The sequence below is a fragment of the Haliotis rufescens genome, unplaced genomic scaffold, assembly GCF_023055435.1.
Source record: "Haliotis rufescens isolate VD_foot unplaced genomic scaffold, xgHalRufe1.0.p SCAF_4, whole genome shotgun sequence".
In the NCBI taxonomy this organism is placed as follows: domain Eukaryota; kingdom Metazoa; phylum Mollusca; class Gastropoda; order Lepetellida; family Haliotidae; genus Haliotis; species Haliotis rufescens.
In genome coordinates, this window is record NW_025964112.1 from 16,530,098 (window position 1) to 16,549,180 (window position 19,083).

At 38.3% G+C, this 19,083-nt stretch overlaps 1 protein-coding gene across 1 annotated transcript in view; it reads right to left on the reverse strand.

The window, feature by feature from the left end:
- Positions 1-5,181: 5,181 nt before the first annotated feature.
- Positions 5,182-19,083, reverse strand: part of LOC124140528 — a 38,780-nt gene continuing 24,878 nt past the window's right edge. Inside the window, exons 19-29 of the mRNA XM_048382381.1 lie at positions 18,301-18,480; positions 17,221-17,496; positions 16,728-16,886; positions 16,155-16,340; positions 15,012-15,167; positions 13,799-14,035; positions 13,284-13,446; positions 10,236-10,351; positions 6,755-6,896; positions 5,685-5,788; positions 5,182-5,375 (exon numbers count right to left, since the gene is read on the reverse strand). Coding sequence (XP_048238338.1) covers positions 5,293-5,375; positions 5,685-5,788; positions 6,755-6,896; positions 10,236-10,351; positions 13,284-13,446; positions 13,799-14,035; positions 15,012-15,167; positions 16,155-16,340; positions 16,728-16,886; positions 17,221-17,496; positions 18,301-18,480 — 1,802 coding nt within the window. The 3' untranslated portion in view covers positions 5,182-5,292. The remainder of the gene's footprint in view (positions 5,376-5,684; positions 5,789-6,754; positions 6,897-10,235; positions 10,352-13,283; positions 13,447-13,798; positions 14,036-15,011; positions 15,168-16,154; positions 16,341-16,727; positions 16,887-17,220; positions 17,497-18,300; positions 18,481-19,083) is intronic.

Sequence of the window (19,083 nt, forward strand, 5' to 3'; positions counted from 1 at the left end):
TCAGTATTTAATACCGGAAGACTAAACAACTGGATAAATAATTAAGTAGATACCTTTGTTTGGTTCCGACTACGTCTTGCATCATTACTTATCGTTATTTGAAACTGGACAACAAGATTCGTGTCAGTAGATTCATACACATTGTACTTTATCGTATGTCTGTTGCTGTTTTACTTATGTATATAAAATCTCGAATAATTTATTTTGATATTATAGCAAGAAAACAAATTGTAAATAGGATTTAAATTGCTTTTCATACATTTAACCAGTTGCGGGTTGACACATCTGGACTAACGTTTAGTCTATGAACACTTATATTACACAATACACATAATTTTCCCTACAGAGCTAGCTACAGCTGGCTAGACTTGCTTTTGTATACGTTTCTAGATTATTATTTTTTTCATAAAATAAATATATTCCACAGTCATGGTGCAGGACTATGACACATGGAAGTTTAGTTGGTGAAACAATATCAAGTTACTCAACGTAACTAATCATTGAAACACTCAACTGCACTAGAAATGTTTTATTTATATTTATTATTCCACATATTATAGCACAACATACACCTATTTACACAATGATATAACGATACATATGCAATGGTACATATGAAATCTCTTGATTCATCAACAGAGGCAATGATTAAGTAAGAAATGTCAGTTATGAGGCAAAGCTAATACGTAACCAGATAAGGTATGACGACATATGTGTTGGCATTACCTGTTGAAAGTGTTATTGCTTTTGTTTTGATAATGATTCTTCATTTCTCTCTGGATCTGCAAATTGAGCATAGCATTTAGCGAATGGTACTTAAAAGTACTAGCATTGACTCTCACACGCACTGTTGATAGGCACATTACCAATCTCGAGAGGCGACTTACCGAAGCTTATTACATCAGTCTTTAATCTTCACATGAATGTAGGTATTTTGGTGTGAAATGAACACTTCATGTATTAGAATTCTGCTGGCTAATGTTTCTTTCAGAACAAATCCTTGAGGCAGAAAATAAGGCCACGTCGGACCTCTTCAAACAACGTATTAAGATGTCTTGGTTATTCAAACGACCATAATGGTTAGTTTCCAACAGAAGAACCTGTACATACTTCGAAATAGAAGCAACCGATATTTGCCAGAGGAAATAGTTCGTATATTGCCGCAATAGACTTTGCTCGTTGCTATGCCTGCATGTGTAGTTAATGTAGATTCTACAAATAAAGAAAATGTAATGATAGCCACAGTGACAGAAATAGTTAATAAAGTTTACATAGTTAGTGAATTTCATTATCCACTCCGACACTTACATATTGGTAGACTTTGCTTACCAGTTAGACTGACTATTTAGACTTGTAGGCGGACTGTCGCAGATTAGTGCAATTTACTAATTAGTAAGTAGAGCTTACTTTCAATCTTTCAAAGAATCTTTTTCTCATTATTTACAAACTGCCATAACATATTTACGAAGCTTGTAGTAAGTCTATCCAATTCATCCCACATGTGCTCTATCGGGTTCAAATCCGGTGATCTGGAGGGCCAGGGGTGAACATCAACGTTGTTGTTGTGTAGGCAGGTTCTTGTGATCCGTGATGTATGCAGTCAAGCGTTGTCCTGCTGGAATACACCGTTGCCGTTGGCTGCAATCGGGAGGACGTGTCGTGGTTACTCTTGGTCGTCCCGACCTTGGCCGATCACGTGTTGACCCATGCTGTTGAAACCGAACCCATAGCCTTGTGATGGTGCTGGGCGCTACATTGAAAACCCTGGCTACAGCTGATCGGGATTCCCCTGTTCGTAAGAGGCCTATGACGTTGTTTCTTTGCACTTCTGTTAAATGTTGTTGAACTGTCACTGTTCGATTGACGCAGATGCTAGGCAATCAAACACCCTGCCCTTTAATACCGTTCCAAGTGCAGCGCGTGCAGCTCCATGGCCCTTTTGTTACTGCACTGGGTGCGTTTTTCCGAATCGTACGTGTTTCCCGACTAATGGTTTGCATGTCCTTGTTGTGATCATTTTGATCCGGAAAATTTGTCACTGACACTATAACACATTAAACCTCTTCGTTTTGCCCCTCTTGGTCCGCTAATTTTGCTTTTATGGCCAAAAATATCCGTATTGTGTTTTTTACACAATACTAGGAAAAGGCAATGGACAAGTAATTAGAATAAATAAATATTGTGTTACCCTGGCAAAATTAACAAACCTCCTTTCTTCATTGAGAACATGAGGCGGTGGGTAGCCTAGTGGTTAAAGCGTTCGCTTGTCACGCCGAAGACTCGGGTTCAGTTCGAAGTGTGAAGCTCTTTTCTGGTATCCCCCGCCGTGATATTGATGGAATATTGCTAAAAGCGGCGTAAAACCATTGGTCGCCCCAGTACATTAGCAACAATATACGTAGTAGTGGTATTAGTAGCAGCAGTAGTAGCAGTGGTTGTAGTAGTAGAGCTAGATATAGCAGTACATGTTAAACAATCATAACTACACCAACTTCAAAGGTTACACCAAATGCAGTGAAAATGTTAAATATATAAATTTTGATTGTTTGTTTGTTGTTTAACGCCGCGTTCAGCAATATGCCAGCTATATGACAAACACCTACCTGCATGATCATGACGCCAAACAGTTGTTTGAAACGGTTAATTCAACGTTAAATATCCTTGTCCTTTATCTGGTATAGTTGCATATTCCTGCAACAACCAGGTGCAAAGAACTAAATGTGACGCTCCTGCTGAAAATGTCAAATGTTACGGGAAGAATTATCTCCCTTAGAAATCTCCATAACTATATTACTAGTGCTTCAATCGCTAATGATCGTCGCTCATGTTCATTGAACGTATGATGAGAGTTATTCGTCGTTTTCATTAATTTCTTAATCACGGACGACATCATGAGGACGATTGCATCAAGGAACACAAAAAACCATCATGATGGCAAGTGGCCGATGTTGTATCCAACTAGTCCCCTGCAACCTATGCTTGTCGTACTGGGCGTATTGATTGATCGTTTTAATAGACTTGGTGAGAACTGCTACCACTGCTACAACTATTGCTACTACTATTACTTATACTGGTACTACTACTCCTACTATTACTACCACAACTACTACTACTACTACTCCCAGGACAATCGGTTCCGAGTCCCGTGTGTCTACCGCCACCACGGCAATGTTTCTCTCACTTATGAAAGTACATGTATACAGTTTTATAAATGATAGTGAATGCATTTAAAGAAGTGCGTACTACATTCTGATTGGACAATACGAGTATAAGCAATGGATATGATACAAGTTCATTTGAATTGACATGAATAAATTGACTTTACCTGATTGACATTTATGCTTATCTATCTTATAATGAAGTTGAGACTTACCATACAATACAGGTGGCATGTCGTTTTGGGCGTCAATCAGCAATCCCTAATTACAAATGACGGACATCGTCACAAAGGACGGACAGGCCAAGCTGTTTTACTGAATTATCTAGTAGTACTGTTAGTGTGACGTCAGTGCGCCAACTGTGCTGGACTTCTTTAATGATTTAATATCTTACTTCATATTTCTGTATGCTTATAAATTATGAAAATTTGTATGCACATTGTAAATATATATACATAGAAAGGTAGCTGTATGACAGTAACTCCAAAAGCGAAACGTATAAAAAAACGTCTGCCAGTTCCAGATGAGGCATACACCATGTCGACCAATTGGACATGATTGACCTGGTAAGACGGCAACACGACTGGCAAGAGATCTACATGTCATCCACACTACGATTAACCATCTTATTGCACGCATAATGCACAGATAATAAGTGCGCAGGATCTCCCAAGAAGTGGATGTCCGCGTGTAACGTCCTTACGTCAAGACAGTGTTATCGTCCCTTCTCACTTGTGCCAGCGCCACCTACCAACATCAACTACTGCCAGGTAGACAGTTAATTGGAACCAACAACAGGCCTGTGGAAACAAACATTGCATCGGTTGTCAGCGGCAAATCTCAGGTGCCGACGTCCGTACTTTCGGGCGTGTCTTTTGGAATTGAGTATAGATTGTCGATAATGCATTCAAGATATCTTTTCCAAGAATATCGCTAAGGGCGTAAAGAGTGTGATATGTGCCACATGTTGCTTCAAACTGACAGACTGTAATAAAAATACTACTTGACCGAACTCATTCAGGTTCATGTTGCTTTTATTGAATGCGATTTCTATGAACACCGATCCAGTAGATCAAGGGTATGCTGACATGGGAATTGATCATGTTTATGTATGATTTAGAATATTTTCCCTATGTATGTACACTATATATTGATCAACGTTAACACGTATATATATTAAAGCAAGGAATGGTTTGAATAAATTTTAACACTGCACAATGCTGTTCTTTCAACCATACTGCAACGTCCTGGTTCTTAGCGCCAACTGTTCGTTTAAGCGTAAACACAGTGAATGCAGTTCTACGAACCACGGCTACGACTGCATTTATTGAATATCTGCCAGTGAGCAACAGTGAGAAATCCTAACAGTGTTCTTAGAATCTCACACAAGTAGTTAAATCTCCATTAATGGTATCCTACTTCTTTCAAAGCTTCGTCTATAGAATGATGATGAAAGCAGAACGTTAACTGTGCTTGTGAATTCATTCAAATTATGAAATGGGATCATTATGCATTGGAAATGCCTTCAATCAGTACGGGGCTCGCAGGTGTTGACAACTTACGCATAGCTGGGGCGTGTTTATGGACAACTAGGTGTACGGAATCGCCGACTCAAAATGCTCACAAATGTTTAACTAACATTAATTTTTGAGAAATATCTTGTTTTCGACCATAAAGACTGTTTACTAATTTATCGATGAACAATATTTCAACATAGACATCATAGGGGTATCCCCTGAAAGAAACATTTATGCTATTAAATTATCATAACTATTATATATTTTAATATCGATAAGATATTTGTATATTTTACACAATGAAACAAGCTTTTGGCTTAACATATACATGCTTATTGTATTGTTGTATCAGAAAATATGTATCAGCCAGCGACCATCAACACTAAAAATTGACATGTGCACAAGCGTCGCTGCAAGATCACCGATAATGGCTGGCAAACTCCGTAGCTTATATTTTGATACGTAAGTCAAACATTGAACAGCAAGGAATAACACGAAAACGTTTGCTTATTTACGTATTACATTTTATTTCATGTGCATAGTTAGCGTACCGCTATGTTATCATAGCCGACGCTGATCAGAAGCATATGGAAAGAAAAAACATGTCTTGTAGCATTTCAGGTGCACTTGGCCATGTAATGACTGGTCTGCCAACACAAACCAGTGCAGTTGTGGACACCCAGTGAACACTCTAGTCGCCCTGGAAACAAAAGGTTAGGAGTTCAGTTATGCAACATCCAACTTTTTTCCTATGGTGTTTCTGCAGCAGAACCTCAGTATCCAAAGCTTCAATCAGTGGTTTGTCTTGTTCGATGATTCTTTACGGGATTATTGTGTGCGGGGTAAAACATCAAGCAGAAGACGCTAATTCTAAAATCCGTTTCAGATTACTTTTATGAAAGCCTACATATCAAAAAAGATAATTACGAAAATATTATTCTTAAATCCGAATCTCTGAAATCCCGATTACAAACAAGATCTGTTCGTGGCAGCAGAATATGGCACCTACCAAGATCAGTTTGAAGTGTCGAGATGACGGAGACACTGGTGACAAACAGTGGCAGTGACGACACCTCGGCTCTATTGACGCCGTCGTCGTTCACCCGGATCAACCTGGAATACAGGACAAGGTGAACAGGAATCTTTCGGATCATCAACCAGCACGTAGTTAACGTATTCATGCACTTCTTTAACGAAGGGGGACAAAATATTAACGTATAATTGCCGTTGGCTGCACTTAGAGAAAGACAATACGTTCATATCAAATATGGGAATGTGAACTTGAAATAGTTGCGTCAGTAATGTATTAGTAGCGGGTCGGCGCTCTGTTATTCCTTAATATAGAAAACTATTCCGAAAGGTAGCCTCAGGGAGGGAATATTTAGGACAATGACCTTGTGATCATCGGAATATATATAGTCAATTTGAACTATTGTGTCCTCGGGTTCGGTGGACATGCTGGTTGCCCTGAAAAAATGTAGAGTCTGGTATCCGCGTATGATACACTGCTAAGAGGTAGCAAAGGTCAATGTCACTTTTTGTTCCCGTTCCACTTCCGTGAGCTGCCCCATTCTGCAGTGAAAACGATTTGCGTGACAGTTTAGAAGGGCACCCATATATCGGTGTATACCCATATATCTCAACGGACATTCAATTGGAACCTGAGACAATACTCTACTGAGAATGTATGGAGCTTTTTATAAGTCGTTCTAGAAGCTGACCTCCTTTGCATATTCATCGGATCACGACACCAAATGTATCGCATATGTTCATCTATTGCATCGATAACACTATTCATGATACGATATCATTCCAAATACCCCCTAAATGAAATTAAACGAGTGACTGAATATGAGTTTAAGCCACTTTCAGAAAGAAACCGAGCATCATTACGGCGAGGACACCAGAAATGGGCGAACATGTATTGTACCCAACTGGGAAATCGAACCAGGGCCTTTGCCGTGACGAGTGAACGCTTTAACCTCTAAGCTACCCCATCGCCCCTGTATGTAAATGACGATTACATGTGCTGTATATCAAGTTATCAGATGATCACTTCCATCTATGAGGATGACGTACTTTGAGTTGATATCGACGTAGAAGTAGTAGCTGTTCATTTGTCCGTAGAGGTCACTGGCATTGTCGACCAGGATGGTAACGCCAGTGCCGTCAGTGTCACCACTCATCAAACTGCCATTAGCGAACCACATCAATCTCTCCACTGTAAAATGAACACGCAAAACATGAAGAGACTCATATCCTAATAGTTCAAGATTTAAAGATGTCGACATGATCAGATTGATGAGGACAAATAGTCTAAAGTCAGATATCTCTTGTTGATAGTATATTTACGAATACCAAATATTCTATTCAAAATATCTAAATAGTCTAAAGTCAAAGATCATAGGATAAATTGTCTAAAATCTGATATCACTTGTTGGTAGGAGCATAATTACGAAAACACAAATATTCTAAGTAAGGATAAGATTTATGGATGAACAACTTCTTTATTACAATTAAGCGCGACGTTTCGGTGTAGGTTCTAACACCGTTGTCAAGCAAACGATGTACAAAGTATGGTTGGCAAGTATATATACAGGTAGGAGGCAATGTTGATACAGTGGAGTAGATATCAGATGTAGTTATACTGGAGTGGAGAAGCCTGTTACGTACTCGAAAGGGTAGTAAAGACCATTATCGGTGAAGTCAGTAACATAAGCAAAGGGTGAAGCCAGTAATATAAACAGCACGATTATGGCTGATTGGGGTATTTGATGAGTTGATGGTACGTCGGGGGTATGTAATAGCCTTGGTCACGATTGATCGATGGTTGGAGTCCTTTGATGTTGATGGATTCTTGTAGTTTTCTGATTTTGAAGTCTTTGAGGTTGGTGGTGAGGGCTTTGACTTTATCCAACTGAATGCTGAGGCTTGGGTTGTCACGGTTGTGGTCTGATAGAGCTGATTTGGAGTCATCTTTTGAGACTGAGCTTTGAGCTGTTGTTTACATTACTTCACCCTTAAGTTTGCTTATGTTACTGACTTCGCCGATAATTGTTGTTACTTCCCTTTTGTGAAAATAACAGGCTTAATTGTAATAAAGAAGTTGTTCATCCATAAATCTTATCCTTACTTAGTACTCCAACTTCTAAATGCCTATCAAAGAAAACAGCTAAGCTTAAATTTCTGGGCCGCGTCCCAATCAAACCCTCTCATCCAAAACTTAATAAACCAAAACATCAGCCCCAAAAACCAAGCTCTAGCTCGTAAACACCCCTTACTTACCCCAATATCCCAAAGAATAACAAACTACCTAAATGAACACCAAATTAAAAATCTTAAACAAAACTGCAAACAATCAAATATCTTCACCCCTAAACTTAAAATACCCAAAATAGACATAACACTAGCTAGCCAAATAAATAAACAACTCGACCCAAACATAGCTAAAACTACCACACTAACATACATACACGAAAATTGGCCAAATTGGTGTCACATTTACACGGACGGATCCTCAGATCCGACCTCCAAACACACAGGTTTCGGAGTCCATACCACACAACCAACTAAAACCACACAATCCTTCCGACTCCCAAACAACCAATCAATATTCACGGCAGAACTAATGGGCATGGCCTCAGCCCTCCATAATCAAGAATCCAAAAACCCCAAAAAAATCCTAATACTTACCGACGCCCTAAGTGGACTGCAAGCCCTCCAAAACAAAAATACCCAAAACCGACCTAAATTAATAAATCAAATACTTAAAAGCTCCAACGACCTAACTAAGGCAGGCAAACACATAACCTTCTTGTGGATACCCGCCCACGTAGGAATATACGGTAATGAAAACGCCGATAAAGCAGCTAAACTATCCCTCAAAATCCCAGAAATAAGCTTAAACTTACCCATCTCAAAATCAGAAATTAAAAGTGTAAACATGCAAAAAATCACAGAAATGGCATAACCTATATTTAAACTCAAATAGCCAAATCAAAAAAGTGCTCAGCAAACCACTAACCAAACCAAAGATTCTGCATCCATCAAAAAAAGTCGACAGAGTAATCACTAAACTCCAAACAGGACACACCAACCTAAATAACCACCTAAAAAAAATTTAAAAAACACACTACAAGTAACTGCCCACACTGCAAACAACTAGAAACCCCAGAACACGCACTTATCCACTGCACACACTGCCTAACACATCGAACCGCATTACAAACCACCCTCAATCTAAACAAGGCTCTCACTCTAGAAGCAATACTAAACCCACAAAATAAACTAGAAAACTTCAAGGCCTTAGGCCTATTCTCAATCAAAACGGAACTAATAAAACGCATCTAAAAACACAATAACCTACCAAATCAAAATCACATAAACAAACAAACATCCACCATACCCAGCTCCCTTAGTTCTCCTCCCCAACCCCATCGGCATCTATTCCAAATCTCAAAATTCCCAAATTCTATATAAGCAACCCCTAAAGCCCCTCTTGGGTTGCACACACCACTTTCGCCCCTTTCGGAAACACATTAAATGGCCTGGCCGGGCCAGTGTGCGAAATACGCATCAGTCGGAAAGCGCACGTTAAATCTCCAAAGTAAGTAAGTAAGTACAAAGAAAACTAATATTCTATTCGAAATATCAAAATGGTCTAAAGCAAAGATATACAAATAGTAAGCTACAAATCAAAGATCTTAAAACATCAAAATACGTGCAGTCACAGATTCCAGGACATCAACGATTTTCAGATATCTACGACTTTGATACATCTTGAATGATATATCTTGAAGTTTGAGGCGGTCCATATGGCCCAGTCGTCTAAGGCACCACAATCCGATGTGCAGAATTGCGTCACTTAGCCGTACCAGAAAGGTACTGTCATGGGTTCGAATCCTAGATTCGCCCTGTTCGTCAGCACCATACCCGTGCTTTTATCGAACTATAGTAAATTAAACGTCAAAGACATGCATCACTCCTCCAACATCAAGCTGAGACGCCGTGATATAAGACTGTACCGGTTCAAAGCTGCGTTAAGCCAAACTCCATCACTCACATATAGGGTGTCACGATAAATCGAAATATCGATATATTGCTATCGGTAAAAAATTAAATCAATTAATTGATTTTAAAAATCAGTTTCCGATCAATAGTTTAGATTTCAGTTTGGGATATCGATGGTTTCGATTGTATTTACCATATCAATAAAATACATGTAATGCTGTTCAAATTTGTTTTTCTTTTGATCATGCGTGGCAGTAATTTACACATGGTAATGTGGAAGTTTCCTTTTCTTAAATTATTAGTGTAAAGAAAAAAACAAATCAGTCATATCTCAAACTTTACTTTTTATTTGTTGTTATGGTTATCACATTCAAAGGAAACATCGGTTCCAAGGTTTAATTCAACTCTAAAATCCATCTAAAATGATACAGTGAAAACTATCGCTATCTATCGCAATAGTTGTTTGCAATATCAATAGTTATCGCAATAGTGATATCCAGACCAATAGTCACCCCTACTCACACATATATTAGACTAAAATGTATTTTACCTTCAGTGTTGAGACTGAGCTGCTTGACAGGATATTCTTCCTCGAGGACAACTGTTCTTGAAGTATCTCCATATTTGAGCTGCATTATTTTGTTCCCCTCAGCCCAATACATCACGCTGGAATAAAACGCAACATTTTAGACTGCTTTATCATTCGCGTAAACAGAAACTAATCTCCTTATCCTGAACCTAATGTATAAAACGTGTACGTCATTGGCGCATGAGATGAATGAGATCATAAGCTCCCAAAACTGTCTGAGCAAAAGTCAAGAAGCTGTAACTATATGACATCAAAATTATCCTACAATGTGGCTGCAATGACGTCGTGATTACAATATACGTGCCAACATTCATCCCCCAACACACACGTTTATTAATTGCTATTCTAACTCCTCAAACAAAATCATCATTCCTTATCTTTGACTGGCCTTACGGAACCATTATAATTTCATCTCGATATAAACTTATTTATTTCCATAAAGTGGAGGGATTGGCAAACAAGCAAATTTTGCTTATCTGATTGCCTCTCCTAAACATGATACATATACAAATAGCATACATTGTATAAATGGCAATACATATAAGTAAGTATTGTTCTGTAAGTGTTAAATTACGGGATTATCTTCCATAACTACAGTTACATTATTATTTACATTCAGCACAACAACATCGCAGTATCATATAGCAAAGCCAACATCTCAGACAAAATCTCTAAATCGGCAAGAAGATAGAATAAAACTGTGCACCGATTTCAAAATTTCAAGATTTGTTACTGTCGTTAGATTTGATTTAAACAGTATTTTAATTCCATTAATGTTCAGATTTTACATTACATAGCATTACAAAATGGAAAAAGGATTAGCAAACAGGCCAAAAAGGCCTATATTAATGCTTCTACTAATATTGTACATTATACATGTAGATTGTAATGAAGTCTTTAGAGCAGACATTAATGAGTGACACAACATGAAATAAAATGGAAAGCAAGATACCAAATGCATTTTATATTCTTAAGTTGACACATAACTTACGTAAAGAGGTTTGTTTCAATGATGTAACAATTCTAAACTTGGCATAGCGTGGACAAGATAGAAAAAGTGGAAAGCATCTTCTCTATTTAGGCCACATGGACAGATGGGATTTGTCAATCAGAAATCTGTCAAATAAATGTGATTTTAAATCACTACAACCTAGCCTAAGTCTAGATAGAATCACATGACATTGCCGCTGGCCAAAACTAGCAAAAGATGTAAAATTTGAAGTAAGCTTAGTTTCTCTAGAAATTAATTGCTTAAACCGAGATAAGATTAGATTTGAATTACGATTAAGAATTGAATTTAAATCGTAGCCTTTTACGAAATAATACATGTTTTGCCTTACTGTACTGTTTAAGGGACACGTAAGAAAGAAATGAGGTGCATCTTCCGTATGATAGCCACAACAACATCTTAGGCTGTCGGATATAAATCTGGAAAATTTGTCGGCGTTAAGATAACTGCAGCCAAGCCTGATGAGACGGGAGTGTAAAACCTGACAGAATCTTGATCCATAATTTGTCAAAGTCAATCATTACTATCATTGCTTTTTATAAAACTTGTAAAACTTCCTAAGCTACTGGCATTGGTGTATTCAATAGGTAGTGAGTTCCAAATATTAACTGTATCTGGAATAAATGACTTGGCATAATTATTTGATTTACACTTTGTGGTTTGCAGCTGTGAGCAGTTTCTCAAATTATAATCACTTGCATCCGACACTCTATTTGGAACTAAGGATGAGAGATAGTCCGGTACTAGATTGTTGACCATTTTATACAAAAAAAATAACTTTTGAAATGCCTTCTTTCTTCTAATGACGTTAGATTTGTTTCTGTATAAAGTTTACCGTGACTTGTGCCACGAACAGCCCCACCAATAGTTCTGAGTGCATCTAGATTCAGTTTTTCAAGTAGTAACGCCTGTTCTTTTGTGCAGTTGTCCCATATGTGGCAACAATAATCACATATCGGTAATATGAAAGATTTATACATAGTTTCCAGTGTTTTTTCTATTTAAACGATACTTGAAACTCCTGAGACAGTTAATCATTGGACTGACTTTCTTGACTAGGCTATCAATGTGAGAGTAAGTTCTAGATGTTTATGAGAATGAACTTCCTGAACAGTAGTGTTACTCATTTTCAAAACTGGTTTCACATTTCGAAGAATCTTCCGGGAAAATTGGATAGATACTGTTTTATTAGGGTTGAAATCGACCTGCCAGTTTTCTGCCCAAGAGGATATTCTACTGAGATCGTTATTCAGACAATGTGCTGCTGTATTCGGGTCATTTACCACGACATATGGGGATGTGTCATCGGCAAACAATCTTATATTACTTTCAATATCGTCTATAATGTCATTTATGAAAATTAGAAACAGTAGCGGCTCTAAAACTGACCCTTGTGGAACTCCGGCCGTAACTGGTCGTAAGTCTGAACTATACCCATTGATAACAACCCGTTGGCATCTATATTTTAGGTAGCTTTCAAACCATCTCAATAATTTCCCTTCAATACCATAGGATTTGAGTTTATGGATAATGCCTTGTGCCAGACTTTATCAAAGGCCTTACTAATGTCGTAAAATACTGCTCTGATTTCTTCGCCTTTATGCAATTCTCTAGCAATAAAATTATATAAGTAGGTCAGCTGGTTAGCGGTAGAATCTCCTGGAACGAAACCTGATTGAAGATTTGTAAGCATTGTAATTTCATCTTAAATGTATTACCCGAGATGTGCAAAGGAGTTCGAACGTTTGAAAGTCAAGGATATCGACGAATCATCGAATGTGTATACTAAGTGATAATTTTCTATTTCTGTTTGTTATTAAAACAATCGCGAGTATTATATGAGTCATTTTAATCTGGAGCTTCGTTGAAAGGGATTTGTGTCACCAGAGGTTCCCCAAGTACTCATTAGACATTTACAGTTACACAGTTTCAAAATAATTAGCCTGATTTGCAATCCACAACCAGCTGTAAACCTGACTTCAGTATATAGTGAAACTCACAATTTCTCTTGGTGAAGTACAAGGTCACGTGGTTCATCTAGTCCAGATAGCACTAAAATGACACCCCCGTGGTCAGCGGACACACCAATGAGGCCACCACTATTCACGGTAAAGAAGACAATCCGAGACCTGTCGTCCACAGCCAAACCTGTGATCTCTTGACCTGGTCAATCATGGACAATGTTGTAAAAAGTATCATCCTTAGAAATAATCATACGAGATATTCAAATGTAAATGCTATGTCCTTGATGGTGTATAAATATGACAGGATAACCCTTCTCATTTTTTTCTTTTGAATGTGTTATTGCAAATGACAAAATATGACGTTAATATCCCCACTAACGTGAATATATCGACATATACACAAAAGTGAACTATATAATTTAATGTAACCAGTAACTGATGACTAACTATCAGTAACGATTCTGGAACTGTTAATGTCGACTGCACAACATAACCTCAGTTGAAAAGTGAGATCATGACAGTACCCTGGTATTATGTGTAAGTATAGCTACCTTCAGTGGAAAGTATTAATTTCGACTGACTTCCATCTCGCTTCATTTTCCTGATCGTAGCTGGAGCTAACGTGCTGTAGTAGAAGAAGTCGTCGGTGGCGCTGTAGACGAGTTTGGAGATGCTGCCGGTGGTGATATCTAGGGTCAATGTCTCTGGGGTCAGCGAGATCATGTTGAAAATGGTCAGCGTATTCTGACCACTGGTCACAAGGAGTTGCTGATCAGATTGCTCTGGGGCTAGAATATATATAAACATCATGGCATACGCGTATGGATGTAGTAAGAGGCGACATAAATGGAGGTCGGGTGATCAGGCTCTATGACTTGGCTGAATGTGAATCATAACAAGACGGCGTCTGACATTCATCATGCAATCAACCATTGGTTTGTCTGACCAAGACTCGCTTCTTTGCATAAAACTGAGGTATATCACTGACTGTGGGGACACTCGCCATTCAACCGCTCAAGTCATTGTTATGTTTGCATCTGTCCGGATTAAGTTATAATTCTATAAAAGAAAAGTATCTAATCACGTTTACTGGTTTACAACATCAGGTAACTTAATAGTATGGTCCTTGCATCTCGCTGTCACATCGTGTTTCCACTCGTTTCACTTGACGAATGAACCAAATGAACTGGTATTTGTGATGGGGTGTGCGTGTGTGTGTGTGTGTGTGTGTGTGTGTGTGTGTGTGTGTGTGTGTGTGTGTGTGTGTGTGTGTGTGTGTGTGTGTGTGTGTGTGTGTGTGCGGGGGGTAAGTATTTGTAACAACGCTTCCGAACTCAGCTCAGTCACTCAACCATTAAATGGTTTACCGATATTGCGGAATATAAATCCATTTTGCAGATGGAGTAACATGAACTTCGTGATCAGTTTTCACCAGAAAAGAGATAACTATGCCAAAACAAGCATATACGTTTTATGTCTGGATATATCAAATAGCATTATCTTTTACATTTTGTCTTAAGAAAATTTATAGCTCGAAATGTTTTGATCTATATGTGGTGCGCAACTACCATGTACAGATTTCGAAAGTCGAACACATTTTGCCGATTTTGTATAGCTTCTTTCTCCTGATTGATCAATAATTCGGTTTGATTGTCAGGTGGCGGTAGGTAATAACACTTCAATTAAAATGTCAGGTTCCTAGAGTAAGAATGTTGGGCAAAATAGTATTCTATGAGACTAATAGCTGCATAATGAATTGCTTACCACTGCACATGCTTTGTTCTGAAATCCCGACCTCAAGGCTCGTACGGAAGCCAGGACAAGCTTTACACTCAGACTGTCCTCTCACGTCCTGATAGAAACCCAGGGGACACGACTCGCAGCGACCGTCAGTGAAATAGGTACCAGCTGGACACTTCACTGTGAACAAATGGTCATGTAGCTATCCATATAAACTTCACGTAAGAATGACATCAGTTCGAGATGTTCGAGTTTTCACTGATAAAATTCGAGTCATTTCCAATAATATGACTTCCTTCAAGGATATTTCCAAATGTGAATTGATTTGAATTGCGTTTTAAATCTTTGGACTGTGTAGTCTAGATCTGGGACTTATGTCTGCATTAATTATATATTACCAAAACGACAAGTTGTGACGAGGGCCCTTTTAGCCCAAGGAATCTCCACTATTTATGAAAAGAACAAAATTGTGATAATAATTATCACAGATAACCATATGAATGTGACCACATTTAATAACATATTTTAATCAATCAATGTTATTTCGAATAAGGCCTAAGTCCTAAGGCCAGCTTACAAAGTGAAATAGATATAAATTATAACCTGGACATTATAACTTCATAACATGCTTAACATGTTTATCATAGGCACGAAGAAGATTATGCTGATGCACCTCTAATATAACCAGAACAGTTCGTTAAAGTTAAAAGACAAACAATGCAATATTTCAATAAAGTAGTTTTTATCAATATAAATCATCAAAGTAATATGAAAGGTAAATTTTATATTTTAAAAATTTCATGTTTTCTTCATGGTAATTGATGTTATTGTATACTACAGTCTGAGTATTCTTTATGATTCTTTATTTGGAGAGGTAGCCTTGTGGTTAAGGTGTTCGCTCGTCACATCGAAGACCCGGGTTCGATTCCCAACATGGGTACAATGTGTGATGCCCAATTCTGGTGTCCCCCGCCGTGATATTGATGGAATATTGCTAAAGGCGGCGTAAAATCAAACTCACTCACTCACTCACTTGTTTGGAGAAATCGTGTTTTAGTTTGGATAATATGATTCCACGTCTGGAGACTATTGGAATGTTTGGAAATGGAACCTTTGTTGTCCAAATGCTATAATAATTCATCCTTTGGCGTGATCAGTCGTACTCACAGCAGAAGAAGCTACCAGGGATGCTCCCGATGTTGCACGTGACATTCTGAAACACCAGAAGGAAAGGTTCCGGCACGTTACCAGGAAGACCGATGCTGAAGTTACTGTAGCCAGCGGCTCTGACCTCTGAGTTGGCCATGTCTAGTTTGTTCCAAGCTGCCAGGATGCTTGCCATGGTGTCTGTCACTGCAAGACAAACGACACATATGTATCTACAGTACACCCCAGTTAGCTCGGAAACTCTGCTTCCTGGATAACTACAGTGGTGAACGTGTAACAAAATTGGGTAAGTAAAAACTAATGGTAAATACCCATGATTTCGACGTATTGAGTTTTAAGCCTGGGAATGGGGGGGGGGGGGGGGGGGGGGGGAGGGGGTTCAAGAATTGGCTTTAGATCACCGTGGTGAGCAAATGATTTAACTCGGCTAACAAACCTTCCAAACAATGATTGTAAAGGTTTTGCCACAATATTTCTGGTGATTTGTGGTTGTTATTGTTTCTCTCACGTGTTAAATGTTCCTTGTATCACAAAACAAACTTGTTCTAAAAGTGGGAAACAGATGGAACACACCTGGCACACAGTCCGCTTCCTGTGAGTACATATAGGGGCACACAAGGACGCCATTGTCGACCTTCACCTCAAGGTCACGGTGTGCGGGTGAGTTAGTCTCGTTTGTGTAATGAACATACCCGCCATTGGGGGATAGTATCTCTGCTGTGTACGGCAACACTGTCGATATAAACAACCATGGTCATCAAATGTTTGGCCTACGGACGAATAAAACTGATAAGGTATCTTTATATATATTATAAATATAATTCAGTTATCAACATAACTACACTGAGTTAAGAAACCATTTACATGTATTTCATATGGTAATTTTCAGTTGCCTTAAGGCAACATGAATTATAGTATCTCAATAAATAGCCATTCAAAAAAATAAACATATAAAAACGTGTTTGGTTATTCTACGATTAATATGTTAATTTCTGTGGTATATTTCACAATTTTTATTGATATTTAAAAGGCACCACAGCAACGTAAATGAATATACGTGACTTACGATCACTGTCCTTCTGCAACTGCGTGACATCAAGGACACCGGGGGGTATGTCAATGTACAATGTCAATACCCCGAGTATTTTTCCATTGTTGTCTGAACAGATTCTGATATTTTCATCACAATCTTTAAGGTGACTCTTCCACTTGCACATTCCCTCTCCCACACATGAGAAGCCAGCTGCCACCCAAGCCAGGGAGGAACTCACGGTAGAGTAGGAAACTCCATCTGCATACACCACGTTATACTCCACCTGAACTGTTAGCGGGGCCTCTGGTTCTGATGAAAGAAAGACCATATTTGAAGGTTTTGTTTCTCACCAATGATCGTCCGAGACTAAAATTGTTTTAGTTTGTTTTTCTTTGCAAGCAAATTCGGTCTTTGAACTCAATTCTAGAGTAAAATTTAATTATGAACTTTTTATGTTACAACAATAAAGTTCGTGAATCGGGAACTTTTCCATATCAATGATTTGGAAATCGAAATAAAATAGAATTACAATTTTTCGACAACCGATTCGATACTTATTTTTTCTTTAAATTACGAGAAACAAAAAGTTGTCAATATCGACTTTGATACATATGCAAAAGTACAATTTAAACTTAATAAAGAATGCGAAAAGAATATATATATATTATGTTTTGAAGCGACTGCGTGATATCATAAAAAAGGATAGCATATAGCCTGTTGAGTATTCAAGATAAAAACATAAGTCATAAACAAATCTTTGAGCTTTTAATCGGTTAAAACCAAAACAGATGACAACTGAAAATAGCGCATGACAAAAGGCATCACACGATGATCACATGTTGTACAGAAGTCAACGTCGCCAGTGCCTATTATAAAACATCATAGGAGAAAATCAAATGGTATAATAAAAGATCGATAGTTTGTACCCTCTACATGAGACACATAAGACGTAGTACTGTTAGCTGACCTGACAACACCACTATCATCAACATTCGCTACAGCCGTAATTGAAGGCATGGGCAACGATCCACACTATCGGTTTACGATGACGCATAATTTAGCCGGATAATGTGGACCTGTTGTTCCCAGGAATACCCATTTAGTCTTCCTGACCTGTACATGAGTGGACTACCCGTCCTGGTGTCCAGACACCTTCTGTGCACTTGTACTCCATGTCATCCTGTGATGGCACCAGACCAACAGGACAACCAGTAGTGCAGCTCAGGTTGCCCCCAGTTGACTGGCAGACATCGTTTAAGTTGATTTGACCGAACAAGTCCTCCTCCCGGCAGTCTGGAAATATGGGAATCATGCGTTGTGTTAGTCCTGCACCTGCGGAATGTCTGCATTTAATTACAAAAACATAAACTCCATTTCTCAGACAGGTAGGTCTACCTGGCTGTATTCCACCAAATCAGCAGATATATTTTAGGAGAGACAGTTATTGTGTAATAAAATAGTATATTCAAGTGATGTGTTATACAAATGTACATATTTGTATATTACTATAAAATATCATGATTATTTTAGTCCTTCTGACTGAAAGTGAGCTTATATCGTTGCCTGGTTGTGCGGCGTCCGTCGTAAGCATCTTCTCCTCAAAAACCACTGGATCAATGGAGCAGAAACTGCAGACGTTTGTTTCCACTACTGACAACGCCTGAATGTGTCCAAGAGTCCCCAATGGCATCGGTCATTACTTAGACATTTCTTTTAATTGCAATGCAATTAATTTGGTACATATGAATTTTATTTATTTTTAAATATGACCTTTTTACTGCGACCATATGAAAGTTCTTATGGCCATTACTGTAATCTATCTTCAAATTGTAATGAAATTTGGTATATGAGCAGTTACATGTATTTTGGGGGCTCACAATGTTTTAAAGCATTTCT